The sequence below is a fragment of the Chaetodon trifascialis genome, chromosome 13 (assembly GCF_039877785.1).
Source record: "Chaetodon trifascialis isolate fChaTrf1 chromosome 13, fChaTrf1.hap1, whole genome shotgun sequence".
In the NCBI taxonomy this organism is placed as follows: Eukaryota; Metazoa; Chordata; class Actinopteri; order Chaetodontiformes; family Chaetodontidae; genus Chaetodon; species Chaetodon trifascialis.
In genome coordinates this window covers 3,434,275-3,450,146 of record NC_092068.1, presented here as the reverse complement: position 1 = coordinate 3,450,146, position 15,872 = coordinate 3,434,275, and the positions used below count along the sequence as shown (strand labels likewise).

Genomic DNA, 15,872 nt, shown 5'->3' with positions numbered 1-15,872 from the left:
CCATATTTGAAGTGGGACAGCAGAAATTGCCCAAAAATTGCATTTAATTATCCCTTTAAAAAAAAAAAAAAATAAATAAATAGGTTGCTCATCATCTCCATAAGAGGGAAAACCAATGAGACACATACTACTTGTATATTATTTCAACATAAACATATCTTTTTAGAAAGACACCTACATGTTACAAAATAAAATGAAATGCTGCTTATTCTCAAAATCAAGTTTTCATTCTCACAATCTGTAATTATTTGTTTACAATTTGAACATATAATTGGAAGCATTGTCTACTGTCAAGACTACAACTTTGTCTTTTCAGAGTCAGAATCAGCTTTATTGGCCAAGCATGTGAACACATACATTGAATTTGTCTCTGTGTTTTGTTTCTCTCAGTAAAATTACATACTCATAGACATATGACAGCAGTAGTCTACCACAAGCTAATTGCTTCTGCTGATATTGAGCTTCAGGTGATTGTTGGTGGTGGTTGGTGGTTGTTATGATGAAGCTCTCTATCAGTCCTCTGAACTCCTCTGGAAAAAAAGATGCTGTATCCTCAGTATGCTGAGAACTTCCATTTCAACAAAAAATACTCTTAATACCTTTTATTTAATGTCATCAAACTCTTCATCACATATATGAGTCTTGACTGACATGGGTGTAAACTACAACTTGACATGGTATACAACTGCAAGGCAGTAATTCTAGTCTCGACTGAGATCTATAAATTTACTTCTCATCTAATTTAGTTAGTAAAGTTGCACTTCCACTACTTACATGGATCCTGTATTCCGGAAGTAGGCTGTGTCTCTAATTTAAAACCACAGGCCAAGTTTACAGTATACCAACACAAAATACCTATTGTATTTTTGAAAAATGATGTTTGTACACATTGAACAGTTGAACACTTTACTGTTAGGTTTAGGCAGCCGGGTTGAAAAACAGAAAGCAAGCTTTAATAACCAAAACTGAATCCAGACAAACAAAACAGACAGGCAACAGCAGGCTAAACATGTACATTACGTAAAGTGGGAGCATCATGCATTTGTAAGCACATTATAGTAGCTTATAGAGTTTTATTTAATGATGACATTAATGATAACATGTTAACATAATACTGTATAAACTATTATGAGTTTTAGAAGTGTCAGATGTCATTATCAGTGGTAGACTGATGACAGATGTTGTGTCTAAACCATGTTAAACAGAGGCAACATCATTAATTAGCAGACTAAGACATTTTTCTGAGTAGTCCCTGAACACAACAGGCACAAAGCAGTTGATATCATGACTCAAGTCAACACGAGTGTCACACTTTCCAAGAGAAATTGACAAATGCTTATTTTTTTGTGGAAGTAAAATCAAGTCAGTTTACCTACATAAGTTTGTGAGGAGGAGCTCACAGTGATGAAAAAGGCCCTGAGAGTCAGTATAGCTCAAAACATGTTAAACTGGATGAGCTGCAAGGACAAATGTGCTTGGATAAGTTCTTCGGGTTTGAGAGCCCAACAAACAGCTTTCTTAAGACCTAATAGCTGAGAAGCTGAAACCTCATTCAGAAGGAGAATTTGTGGAGTGACTTGTAGCTGCTAGCACAGACAAAGTATAATTGTTCCAAAGTGTCAGTTTGTCTGGAATCATTCATAGAGATCAAGGAAAACCTAATGTGGAAAGTCAATGATAGCAAGTGTCTGTAAGATTTGGCCTTCATGGTGGACATTACCAAGAACCTCCCAGAGCTCAACCTCAAGCTCCAGCAGCTCCTCAGCTCTCTGCTTTGTGAACTTGAAGCTGGAAACTGAACTAAAGAGGAAACACTGAGCATTTTCCCACTCTGCAAGAACAAAAGTCTGAATATGCTGCTGAGTGTGAAAACTCCCTCAGATATTTGGTGAGAGGCTTTAGGACATGAAAAGTCAATGAAGTGAACATATCTGCTGTTTAATGTGGAACCAGCTGATATGACTGACAACCAACAACATGAAGTCATTGAGCTACAAAGCAACAACCTACTACTGTGAGCTGTAAGCAGGAAAAAAAAATTGTCTCATGCAAAGAGTCAGTTCTGCTCAAGACTGACTGACCTAAACCTGGAAAACCAGCTGGGAGTACCATCATCATCATCATCATCATCATCATCAGCAGCAGCAGCAGCAGCAGCACTACCATCTGACATCAGACGTCTAGCTAAAGAGAAGCAGTTCAGCCAAAGCAGAGGTTAGTGTGATAGGTGTTCAATAATTTAGTCTGGCCTTCAAAGATGTTATACAATTTTAATGGCCCTTGGCAGGAAAAAGTTCCCCACCACTGAAGTACAGTAGAGTGTCTCACAGTTGATCCAGATGTGGTAAAATGGTTTGTGGATGCCAGAGTTGATGGAAAGATACATATAAGAAGCAAGGATGGTGCAACGCCCAGGACCACTTTCTATGAAACATTGATTTCTTTCTTGACCTCCTGACTTGATAAACGGACAAAGCCTTCGAACTCAGTGTTAGACGAGGCCCTATTAATGGTCATATAACTTTTCACTCCCAGCCATTAGAGTACTATAGTAACTGACTCCTGGGGCCACCATGGAGTCTAGATTTTAATGGCCCTGTCTTATGTCTGTGTGGATTTTCATAATCCCACAGTGAGGGTCATTAAAGTATATTTATGTGGCTGAAACTGAAGCCCTCAGTGGCCCCCAGACTCCTCTGACGCCTAACTGGAAATAGTCAGTCAGTCTCATTGTGATGGAAAGCCTTGGGAGGGGCCAACATTAACACTATCACACAGACACGTGCACATACAGTACTGTGCAGGAATTGTACACATGGGATCAAAGTAGATGGATACTATGGATTCTTTCTGGATTTATTATTCGACAGACAGACGGCATTCAGGCACAGAGAGATGTGCTTGTAGGCCTCAGGAGACAGAACTGAAGGAAATAGCGGATGAAAAATCGATGACAGTGGTCCACACAGAGCCCAGGCTGCCACTGGTCTCTGCTTCTGGTTTTCAAGCTGGCAGTGGTTGATCTGAAAATACCATATTTCTCTTCATCTATGCACCAGATTCACTTTATGAATGCATTTTAGGCTCTGTAGCTGCACAATCATGCCTCATGATGTGAGGCACATTGTGTCATCACATTTATTAGTGCTTTTCATATTTATTAACGTTTTCTTGTAGTTTTGATGCAGATTTTCTTAATGTCACACCTTGGGTCATACCTTGGACCTTGCTTTTATGCTTGGTTTAAATACTGATTCTCTTTGCTCTGAGGAGCTGCATGTGAATGATCACAAATGTGTTTGGTTCAGCTTGTAGTTTTATTTAGATTCTGTGCCCAGTAATTGTGTAAATTGCTCTCGCTCTCTCTTAAACCACCTCTCGGCTGAAAAGTGGTCTACAGCTTTTGACCCAAGTGCAGTGTTGCCTTCTCATGCTGATGTTGCTCGCCGTCCACTCCATCAATACACATTGCTCTGCAGTTTTGGATTAAGTGCCTCCTAGTAAAATTAAACTTGTTCCCTCTGTCAGTTCATCTCTTTGGTTAATTTACAATCGACCAAGCTCAGTGTCTTTCTGTTTCAGACCAGCGAGGTGCTTAAGGTGGTGCTCAGACGCTTTCTTGCAGAGTTTCACTCTGGATTTGACATTGTTGTTGTGTGTTGCATTGCGAGTGATGTGAAAATGTCCATACTGAGATGCTTCCTTACACTGGTTTCCCATCAAGTTCAGGATTCATTTTAAGGTTTTTGTTTTCATGTGTAGAGCACTGTCTGGTCAGGCACATGTGTACATGTATGACCTGCTCCATCCTTGTATCATCAGTATTTCCCTCACGTCTTCTGACCAGGGCTCACTGGTTGTCTCTCACACTCGACTGAAAACAAAAGCTGATGTTGCTTTTCCAGTGGTGACCCTGAAACCGCTAACACTCTTCCTATAGACTTACATTTTTTGGTCTGTTGACGCCTTTCATAAGCAGCTAAAGGCTCATTTATTCAGAATGGCTTTTGTCTCCCCTCATATTGTCTAGTGTTTGTCTGTTGTTGCTTAAGTTTTATTTGTTTCTTGTTACTGTTTTTTGGTACGATACTTTGGTACAGTTTATTTAACTAAATATCTGATGCATAAATTAACAGCTACACACCTTATGTTTTTTACAAGCTAATTGAAGTTATGGAGGTCCTGGTTAAAACTGTTTAGTTTATAAGTTGAGGATGCACTTCCTTCAGCAACTGAATAAGTTTAACCTGCCATAGACTATGAATGTGCACTTCTATCCCACCATCATGCTCACATCCTCCATCAGCATCGGGTGCACTGCTGCTGCTGCCTGGTACAAGGCCATGTATACAAGGATATGATATCTGCCCACCCTCCAGGACCCTGAGGCGGGCTATAAGATTGTGGCCAGCCCCTTCCATCCTGGATACAAACTTCTTGAGACACTCCCCTCGGGCAGGAGGCTGTGGTCCTGATGGACCAAAACCTCATGCCATAAGAACAGTTCCTTCCCATCTGCATCGAGCCCCATCACCAGGCCCAGGACCCCCACTGACTCTGACATGATCCTCATTCTGATTAAAGACATAATAGACTCAATGTTTAGAACACTTATTTATACACTCTGATCATTTTGGTGTGCCATTAAGTTACTTGAGGAACAAATGGACAGTGGACATTAATTAGTGACAGCTGATGCAGACCAGAGAGAAGGCAGGTAAAAGAACAAAATTTATTAATAACAAAAAGTGCACTCAAAAGGAGTGGAGACAACAACGAATAACACAAAGCGCACTCTAACAGAGTGGAGATAACTAAGGGAGCTCCATAACGACGGGTCTGAGGCAAGGCACACGTGGAAGTGGCAGACAGGCAACTGGAACAAAGAAACACACCTTTAGTGGTGGAACAAAGAAAACAAATTAGCACACTCACGTTTGCACGAGAGAGAAAGTACTCACTATATAGAATCACGTCAGGCCTGGAAAGGATCTCGGGAGGAAAGAGACTGGAACAATCCGGCAATAACTAGGAGAGAGCTCTCTCCTTTTAAGCTGTGCCCAATCAGCCTGAAGAGCTACGGTGTGCTCTGGTAGGCGGAGCTGGCCAGGTGCAGGGACACACCCAGCTGCACAGATAGGGGGAGACAGACAGACAAAACCACACTGGGAAAAGGGAAAAGGAAACACAAGGGTGAGACTGACTGCCAGGTCCTAGCAGAGTTTAGCAGATCCATGCATTGTGCCTGTCTGTGTCTGAACTCAGATTCAGTAACTGGTGCAGTCAAATTTTTCACATTCACACACTCGTCTTTGAAGTCACATGCAAACAAACTACTCACGCTGTAGAGCTAGCTCTCATTAAGGAGAGCAGTGCTGCAACACTAGCAGGCAAAAAAAAAGAAGAAAAGAGAAAGGATCAGATTTTGATCAGCTTCATTTTATCCAATACTGATCCATTATTTGATCCAATGTTTGAATGAGAATAAACATAACTTGGACTGTGCTAAACACAACTTGGTGAACACCAGTATGATAACATTGTTATTGTGAGCATGTTAGCATGTTGAGCTTAGCATTTAGCTCAAAGCACTTCTTTGCCCATATACTCTTTGTCCTCTTGTTTGACTTATGTGGGAAAGTCCTCAAATCAGTGAGGTGAATGAATAAAGCTCACTATAAAAAATGTTCGTTCAAATTCCCAGAATAATTTCACCATGCTAATACACTAAGATTATGAGAACGGTGAATAGTCAGGTCCTTCAGATCTCCAGGATTTTTTGCACAATTGCAATAAACATTGTGTTTCTGGACTAGAATAGTGCTTCAGATAGCACTGAGCCATGATTCAACAGTGTTGTTTAATGAAAACTATGTGAAAAATCTTTGTGATGCAATAAAAACAGAACAGTTAACTGTACTGAACATTAATTTGATTTTATTCTATATTTGATTTGGTAAACCCTTGCATTATTGTGATATATATTGGTATTTGGAATGTGTTCTATTGACTTCCTCTCATCTCCTCTTTCCTCTCCTCTCTTCCTCTCATCTCTTCCTCCCATCTGTCGTCTCCACTCTTCCTCTCATCTCATCTCCTCTGCAGTGTGGATTTTGTTAAATGGTCATCTCAGGGGATGCTGAGGATGAGTCCAGATGCTATGAATCTCCTCTTCAAGCCCACCATAGACCACATCATCCAGCATCTCAGTAAGCACATATTTCTCACCTTTGTTGTCAAACAAGTCTTGTTGCTTCAAATTAAATGGTGTTTGTCATGCTGACATTACTAAGATTACTAGTTTTTGTCTTGTGGTAAATCTACAGAAAGCAACTACTACACAACTTGCAGCATGTAGCTTGTAATCATTGTCTTCACTCTTGAGTAACTATCACACACTGCATAGTTTCACGACAGTTACAAGTGACTGCAGATATAAACAATGTTGATTGGGTTGTTTAAAACATTCTGAGCGGTGTCTGTCTTTTTTGTATTGTTGTTTTGCTCAGTTTTCTAAAGGAGAGGTTTGGTCTCTCCTTTTAACTATCCACCCTACATTATTCATAGCGTTCTTAACCACAGGAAAGTAGGTCACATTACTTAAGCACGGGTCGGTCTGCTTGGATTCTAATTGGTTTGCTCAGGTTGTAAAACATGTTTGTGACTTTTTTGACTGAAGGGAGTAACATGAAAGCAAGTAGAATGCAAGAAATGAGAGTACTAGTATTAAACCAGTGGAGTAAAGTCTGATAAGAAACTGAATGTCTCAACCTCTTAATGTGTTAAATATTGATACGGCAGCTTTGTGGCAGTAAAATGCACTATATGGATGACATAAAGCAGACTAAGCAACAGCCTATGTACTTGATACTTTTAAGTTTCTCTTGAACTTAAAACAAGAAAAAGCTTTTTAAAAACCTCTGAACTTATATTCTGAATTATTTTGGTGACAGTTTAAGAAAACTTTAAAATTTAATACTTTAAAATTTTAATACATATTAGATCTTATTTTCACCATTTTCCGATCGCTACCATCAGTAATGACGAGATAGTACCCAGCAAGTTCAGTGACCACTGTCTGATCATCTTGCTGCTTGCTTTTTTATATATATATTGTCAGAAAATTCTTCAAATACAATCCAAGTTGAAATTATAAGGCTTCAAAGAGTAACTGCACCCAGTCTAATTAGTCTGCTTGCCCTGCCAACTAGTGGTGACATGCTTTTTCTGCACTCTGCAGTGGTGATGTAGCATGGCACCACAAGCTACATTACAGCAGGGTGTGGTCACAAGGACAACAAACTACACTTGACCACATTCAGCTGTAACGTTGCAGGTTCAACAGACTTATAGCTTTCAACCCATCCAAGTCAGTGCAGCTGTGTTTTTATGCCTTAATAGGAGATTCATTCAAAAAAATAACACAAAAAACACATAAATAAAATTCAAAGCCAGACAGTAACTACATCCTACAGTAAGTGTTACCCATAAAATTGACATCAGGACACATCTATGAACAACAAAAACTTCATTACACCACTCAGAGCGTCATAGTGCATGCACTCCATCCTGTCACTGTCAGTTGTTTTCTTCATTGAGTTTCTGTTTTTCTCCACCAGCCGAGCTGTTTGAGAAGCCAGAGGTGAGCGACATTAAGTTCCTGTTCTTAGTGGGAGGTTTTGCTGAATCCCCCCTGCTACAGCAAGCTGTCCAGAATATGCTCCAGGGCCGTAGCCGCATCATCATACCCCATGATGTTGGCCTTACCATTCTGAAAGGGGCTGTGCTGTTCGGCCTGGACCCCAGTGTCATTAAAGTCCGCCGCTCGCCCCTTACATATGGGGTGGGTGTCCTCAATCGCTTTGTGGAAGGCAAGCACCCTCCAGAGAAGCTGCTGGTGAAGGACGGCACACGCTGGTGCACTGACGTCTTTGACACCTTCATTGCCGCTGACCAGTCTGTGGCACTGGGTGAGTTGGTAAAGCGGAGCTACACACCGGCCAAGCCCTCTCAGCAGGTTATCGTCATCCACGTCTACTGCTCTGAGAAGGAGAGAGCGGCGTTCATCAGTGAACCCGGCGTCAGGAAGTGTGGGACACTTCGCTTGGATGTGAGCGGGACAGAAAGCACAGCACCACGTCGCGAGATCCAGACGCTCATGCAGTTTGGTGACACAGAGATTCGGGCCATGGCAGTGGATGTGTCCACCGGACGCACCGTTAAAGCTAGCATTGACTTCCTCAGCCATTAAGAAGGGAATAAGAGAGTAAATATTACAAAATAGTTGGAAGCAAAGGAAATGGAAACATACAGCTTACACACACACACACACACACACACACACACACACACACACACACACACACAAACACACAACAAGCTGGGGATATTTACTGGAAAGGGGTTAATGTTAATGAATGTCAAGGTTTGGTTACTGTCAGTTTAAGCATGGGTTGCAGACAGTTTGGACAAAAGTGATAAGCTTCTCCTCGAACCCAGGCTGACATTCAATTGTAGAATCAATGTTATGACAAGGGAAAGAAAAAGACCATCTGTATGAGGTCTGTGTGTTTTAGGTCCATCACTTCACTCCATCCCTGTTCTTTTTTGAGGAGCTCCATCGTGGTCACACATTCATGGCAAACCCAACTACCCAATACTGAGGCTACAGCTTTGTTGAAGCAGGTTTAAGAGCTCCTGACAGGAAAGATAAAAGCTTACTCACTGATGTTTGATCACTTCTCAGCCTTGATCAATGCGTCTTTCTATGTTTCACTTTCTTAAATGTTTTTTGTTCGATTACAACAGATCATTGCATATCTGTGTACTACAAAACATTCTGTGTGATAGATCTATAAAAAGGTCATAATACCATGTCATCAAGCTCTGGCGGAAGGTCTTAATACTGTTGAAATCTTACATCAGCTCCATCTCACTACAGTTCTGAGACCATACTGGTGGTTTTGCACGATTCAGCCCTTAAAACATAATGTAAACTGTTATTATGTCACACTGCTGCCGGCTGTTTTCCAAAGCACATCATTTTATTTTAGACTGATTTTCTCCTGTCAGAAAGCTATTAATAACAGGAATCCACTGCAGTGAATATGCAGTTCTTTGTTAAAGTTATGTAATCACTGCATGGTAGTGCCCCCAGCATCTAAAACAGCCAAGTCCTAAAAATACAGGGCCAGTTAGGCTAAAGCTAAATGTAGTTACCTTCCATTTTTAGCTTGTTCATACTGCCTAACAGTTGCCCTAAAAAGCTCTGTCTGGATGTGTTAAACATTGTGGTCATGGAGATGAGGAAGATGAGACCAAAAGTTGACTGTGGGGCAGTGAAACAAGCTTGAAACAACATCCACATTTTATCACCTGATAAAGCTGATATGGTTAAGAAGACAGCAATTTCACTATTCACATTGAAGAGACATAGAGCAATTTTTGCTTTCATTTTAAGTCATGTTTGTATCCACCAGATGCAGTCCAGTATTCACTTTATTTTTTAGCTGTTTTAGTCTCCATCTCCTGCTAAATGCTCCTCTGTGTTTACCAGCGAGTCATGACTAGGGCAGGCAGTGTACAGTGAGCTTATCAGAGGTTTTTCACTGGAAACAGCTGCCTGCGGCTGCTGGGAACAGGGCTGATGAGGGCAGTAAGACTGAACCAAACTGTAAAACTGCTGGCAACTGAGCCAAAACAATGAACTGACAGATGCTCTGCAGAGTTGAGGGAAACTGCAGTTGAGTGACTGATGGTTTGTCTCTATGAATAATTGACATTACACACAGCCACTTAAAACCATGTTAATAAAAAACATTGATATTGAGTATGTGCGTAATTAGGCTTTATAGTTATATATACAGATAGCTTTTGTTTTTCATTTGTCATACATGTTAAATTAAAGCCTGTATGGCTGTTTAAAACACATCAGCTGTGAATGAAAACTGGAAGCCATTGCATTTCTGCAAATTTATATAATGCTTGTTCAACAGATAAAAACTGTTGGCCAGTTATGTTGCACAAGGCAAGAAACATTGTGGATGATATTAGAAGTGACCGTAGAAATGAGGCCATTCACTAATTTAGATATGGTTGCTTTTCAAAGGGATTTGTTGGGCATCCTTACTATCAATTCATGTTAACAAATGACAGTCCATGTTTTCAGTACTGAAGCATAATAGTTGGAACCATAAATCAACTGATATCCAACCCTACATGGACAATAGGAAGTCAGTCTAAAAGCTGATGTCATGCTTTGGAGAACAACCGGCAATAATGCCAAGTGTTTAAGAAACAGGCCACATCAAGCAAAACCACTTTAAGATCCACAGTTAAATCTGAATCCAAGAATGTGAAACATGCTGCAGGCTAAATCTGAAAAGCAAATACTACCATCAAATGCGCTTAATTGTTGCCTTTATTTGTTAATGCTTCTGGTTATTACATGTGGAGAAAATGCCACTTGCCCACTTGAATATTTTGAATACAGGTGTGACAAACAATGAAGTTTATTTCTGTAAATACAGTATTTAAATATTGTACAGATTTTTAGCGTTGTTTCAGCAGCTTTAGAGCCAATAGAGTGGGTGGGTGCGTGCGTGCGTGCATGGATGTGTGTGTGCATGTGTGCTTTCACAGGGGCATCTCTCAGCATTTTTTTCTCACCAGCCATAGCATGAGAGGCCAAGGCAGGTTTGATTGCTGTCTTCATTCAAAGTGAGAGGTTGTATGTGTCGCCTTTTTTTTTTTTTTTTGCAATCATCAAGAAACTTGAATACCTCCGTCCTTAAAAGAAATTGTTGGTTACTTTTGAAATGGTTGCAGTATCCGTGTCCAGCTCCCTTTTCCATCCCACCAGTTCTGTGGGGATTTCATAATGATTTATTCCATATTAATGAAGAAATGTTGAGACAATATGTTCATCCTACTGCAAAGAACTTGAGCCATTGAATGCATCAGAAATTGTTGTTTCTGTGTTAAAGACTGAGACACAGTTAGCAATAATCATTCAAGTAAAAAGCCACCTTTCCAAATGATTATGAAACGTTGAAGTTCTATAGTCTTAATTAACTAGTGCCTAGAATGAATAAAATGTGATGTCACTCATCCTGTCAGAACATACAGTGCATTCCTAGGCCCTCCAACAATATACTTACCTTCATATATGTTCTGTAAGAGTGAATTCAGGAGTAAACACTGAGCATTGCACGGATTCAATGGATGCCTTTTCCAGAGTTGAACATGTTTGCAAACATTCTCTTGAAAAAGTTTCATAGGCTGACTTAAAGGGGCATTACCATGACATAATCAACATTTGTAGGCAGCCAGGAGAAACTGCAACAACGTTGGTAGAACAAATCTGCTGTCCTCGGTCCAGCTTGTTGATGTACTGACCAACATCAGGCAGTGAGCACGTTTGTGTGTGGCTTGTTTAATCCATTGAAAAATGCTCTGTTGGTGTTACTTCGTATTCAACAGCAGTTGTATAGAACTGGATGGTGCGACAGCAAATATGATAGCCAGGGGTACTGTTCCATCAAAGGCCAACACTGTCAGTCAACACTGTAGAAACAGTTTGCTATTGTTCAACGGTGCAAATTCTTGCGTGAAGGTCACAGTATGCTTGAAAGTAACTCCAAGAACTCTGTCTTTTGTTGGTCTTTGTAGTCTCAATGCAGTGCAATAATTGTACTGTCAGGAAACAGCTTTGGCCGGCGTCTCTCCTGGAAGTCCTTCGTGGTATGACCAAAATAGTTGCAACGCTATTAAACACTGTGTAAAGTGGGCATGATTGTTGGATTTTCTGTTTCGGAAAGTTAAAAAAATTGCTTTTAGACAATCCGACAAGCGCTTTTTAGCATACTGAGGCCATCAGAGTTCACCAAAGCTGAATTCCATGCAAAAGCACTGTGCACATGTACTTTGCCTCCATGAGTGACTGCACTGATTCCATAAAAATGGTTTTGGTCCAAACCTCAATGCTGGTGTGACCCAGCCCATACACCTGCTTCAGTGCGTCCTGCTGTGGCCCCTACAGTCAGATATTTCCAGTTCAGTGTCACCATATCCTAACAAAACTCAACAAGGCAGATGTTGTTTACAAGACTTTACACAAGTCCAAGCTAGCTGATTGATGTGGAGCTAGACATCAAACATTCTTTAAAGAAGCAGCATATCAGTGTTAATACTGGAGGAACAATAAATCTGTAAGTCGTCAGCTTGTTTGGCTCAAAAAAAGGCCAAGTAAGTGTGGAGTCATTGGTATTGATCAACCCCCACAGCATATTAGGAATTTGTGCTATAGTGTCACCAGGATCTTGACATGTTAATGATAAGGTCTTGCAGCCAGTTTTTAAAGCCATTTTCTTAGATTCTTCATTTGAACTGTGAATCAAGGCTTGCCTCGCTTTTCAGTGTCAGTGTACAAAGTCGCACAAGTTGCAGTCTTCGGCACTTGTTCTGCAATGCATGTTTCGCATGTGTCACACAGGAATGACTAAACAAAAACAAGCATCAAACAGCAAGTTGATTGCTATTACTAATACACAAAATCAAGGTTTACCACAAACGATGGTGATGAGGAAGATGATGGTAGTGTTTTCTGGAATAAACTGTGTGCTCTACAGCCTTGTCACAGTGTTCAACACTTGGCTGGGCTGTGTGTAGTACCCCGCTGCTTTCTGAGCTGATGTACTTGATATTAATGCTTGTAACTGATGGCAGCTCATAACTACCATAGCAGGGCAGCACTTCACATACTTTACTGATAACTAACCTAATAACCTTTTATTCCTGCTACACACTTCTGTACTCACAAAGGATGGATATCAAGTGCAAGAATGTACTAACACCACGTTTCTGTTGTTTCCTTGGTTAGAAAATTACAGTGTATTTTGTGCAGCCTTGAGTATTATGTAATGCACAGGATGCTGTTATGTAGCAGCTTTATATTTAAAGCAATGATAAAATTATATGAAGACATGTTTAGCTGACATAAGCCTTCTGTTTTCAGCGTGTGAGGCAGCGTTTGACGTTTCGGTTGAAATGTCAAATTTATAGTCGATCAGTGGTTCAGTGGGATTGATTTGAGGTAGACGTCTAGCAAGCTTGCATCTTGTACAAGTACCTGCTTAACAATATCTAAAGTATACAATAATTAAGAAACTTTTACAGCTAAAATGATTGAGCTTGTAGTTAGGATAATATCAGCAACACAACGTACACTTTGTTCTTTTAGTTGTTTATTGACGATGCAAAGGAGTTTTCTTTATGTTTTTTTTTTTCATATATTGGGTTACTTAAATGTCTTCTCTTGCAATTTTCACACAGTAATGGGTGTATTTTGATCAATGCCAGGTATACACTGTCACCAATAAAATCTTATGTGTATTTCAAAGAACATTCCTTGTGTTGTGTTTTCTGCTCAGTTAACCATCATTTAGTTTGGTCAGGAAGGAGCACTCACTCATGCTAAATGCATGACCAGACACAGGATTTTACAAATACTGTGCTCATGACTCCAAATTCCCCAAATTGACTAGAAATAATAATGTTTTAAAATGTATGCGATTATTATTATTGTTATTATTTTATTTTTTATTTTTTTACATTTTAACATTTTATCCAGTTAATTGCTCAGCTATATTGCAAGAATTGTGAATGTATCTCCAAAATGTCAAGTTTTATGAGCTAAGAAACACTGTCCTGTTTTCAGCTTTGTGACAAAAGAATTTTCAGACAATCCACTGGGTGTGTAAATGGTAGCCAAAGTAGGACAATTTTCATTTACAATCACCAAATTCGAGGCTGGCAAATGTGACTGCTGCCAGAAATTACAGTCTGTTGAGGAAATAATGAATCCTGTATCTGTTGTCACAAAAGTTGTTACAATTGCATATTTTGTAGTGTAAACACACTGGATGAGAATTCATATCCTGGATAAAATATACACCCGTGCAGAAACTCCCCTGAAAAAATACAGACATGACCTCAGTGTCCTCAGGAGAAGCTCGTTCTGCTACAGGAATAATGTCTACATTAAAATGGAAATAAAATGAAAATAGAAAAGATGGTTGTCCATCGCTGTTGAGAGGGTGGGCCATTAAAAAACAACGCAAAAAAAGATCTAGACTTCATATTAGATCCCGTCGTATGAAAGTCCACAAAAACCATGTGTCCTTCAATCCTCTTTCAATCCTGATTCCACAATCATTTCAGGTCTCTTAAAGGAAAACTGTCAATTGGATTATGGACTGAGTCTGGACAGGTGGAGGAGTCTTTGTGAGCCAACACTGCCATCAAGTGGATTCAATGAGGTATGAGATTCAGATTAAATTGTACGTAATAGAATATATAATACCGGCACTGGAAAGGAGTATGAGTATGTAAAAGAAAGAGAAGAGATTTATTTTTCTGTATAAAATTCACACCTTTTTGTTGAATTAGTAATAAGATTATTAATTCATTAATGTGTAACTGCACATAGGTTTGTGCAGTGCTATAGGCAGTGTATAAAGGAGTAAAAAACATACAAAACAGTTGAATATGAAACGACTGTATCAGTGGAAGAAACAAAACTATCTCTAAGCCAAAATAAAAGTGCACCATGAACAGGCAACAGTGCTGGTTGACAGAAGCTGACGAACATGAAAATTTGTGTGGATGTTTAGGTGGAGCAAAGGAGCAAGAGGAGCAAGGATAGTGGAGGGTGATGATGAAGGTGATTTTACCGATGTAATCCAAACAGAAATGACAGTGTTACTGACAGACTGCCCAGACCAGTTTTCCTGAAAGGTCATCTTTCTGTGGTCTGATCCTTTTCCAGTCTAAAAATTTAATTTCTATTGATGATATACAACATTGACCTACAAACATTTCTGAATATCATATTTCTCAACTCAAATCTTTCAAAATTACTTCAAGCATCACCTAAAAAAGTGTCAAATACTTTGTAAGTCATGAATGTCCAAGAGTAGGCCTGTCAGTGTACATGTGTAATTGTCTACTGTATCTTATTATTTTTGTCAAAAAAAAAACAAAACAAAACAACAAATTTTCAATAAGTGATCCATTACGTAATTATCAGTGTGATGTTATTGCGGCAATCTCTAAGAAGAATAAGAGCTTGCTGTGGTAGTTACTTTTGGCCTTAAAAAAGTTCACATAGGAGACATTTTTATGGCTTTTATGCGAGAAATGAATTAGGGAGTTCATTTCATTCAGTCTTTTTTGATGTCCTGTTGCCAGCCATATTGGAAACTTTCACCTTTTAAGAAAACACTTGACTGCATTGCTAAAATAATCTAACACTTCACCAGAACAAAACACATCATTTCATTTTACCTCTGTGTTTGTCAAGAATGTTTTCTAAATAAATAGCAGCCTCACTGCAACTGTCACTCAACTTTATTTACATTGGTATCATTGGCATTAGTAGTGAGGGATACATTCATACATTTCTTCTATTTTTCCTGCCTGGTTGTTAAATTAGACATCATTTACTACATTACTCCTACTCCCTTGTAGCAGTTACCAATGATGATGCCAGACATCGAAAAGTAAATCTGTGACTGAAGCCTCTAAAGGAAAAACAACCCTCTTTGTTGTTTCTGCTCTGTTTTGTAGGTTACAAAGATACAAGAACAATTTTCCATGAAAGTCTGTTTTTTTTTTCTCTTTCAGTTCCCCTCAAACACCCCCACCAGTGATTCGCCTTGTGGAACATGAAACTAAACACAGGCACTTATTCAGTAACCAGAATACATTTATGCAGTGAGTGTATTATTCTTACAGAAGTGGTGGTAGAGAGCCACTCAACCTTTTACAGGGCAAGGTTGTTTTTAGCTTGGATGTGTGTGTGTGTGTGTGTG

General features: G+C 39.6%; 1 protein-coding gene across 5 annotated transcripts in view; it reads left to right on the top strand.

Annotated features, from left to right (window-relative positions):
• hspa12a (heat shock protein 12A) overlaps positions 1–13,402 on the top strand; it is a 67,264-nt gene extending 53,862 nt beyond the window's left edge. For 4 of the 5 annotated variants that reach the window (XM_070977507.1, XM_070977505.1, XM_070977508.1 and 1 more), the window contains 2 exons: positions 6,106–6,209; positions 7,620–8,339. In XM_070977507.1, the coding sequence (XP_070833608.1) occupies positions 6,106–6,209; positions 7,620–8,251 (736 nt within the window). In that variant the 3' untranslated portion in view covers positions 8,252–8,339. Of the gene's footprint in view, positions 1–6,105; positions 6,210–7,619 lie in introns of all 5 variants that reach the window. The other variant, XM_070977506.1, reaches the window with a different exon arrangement.
• Positions 13,403–15,872: the final 2,470 nt, after the last annotated feature.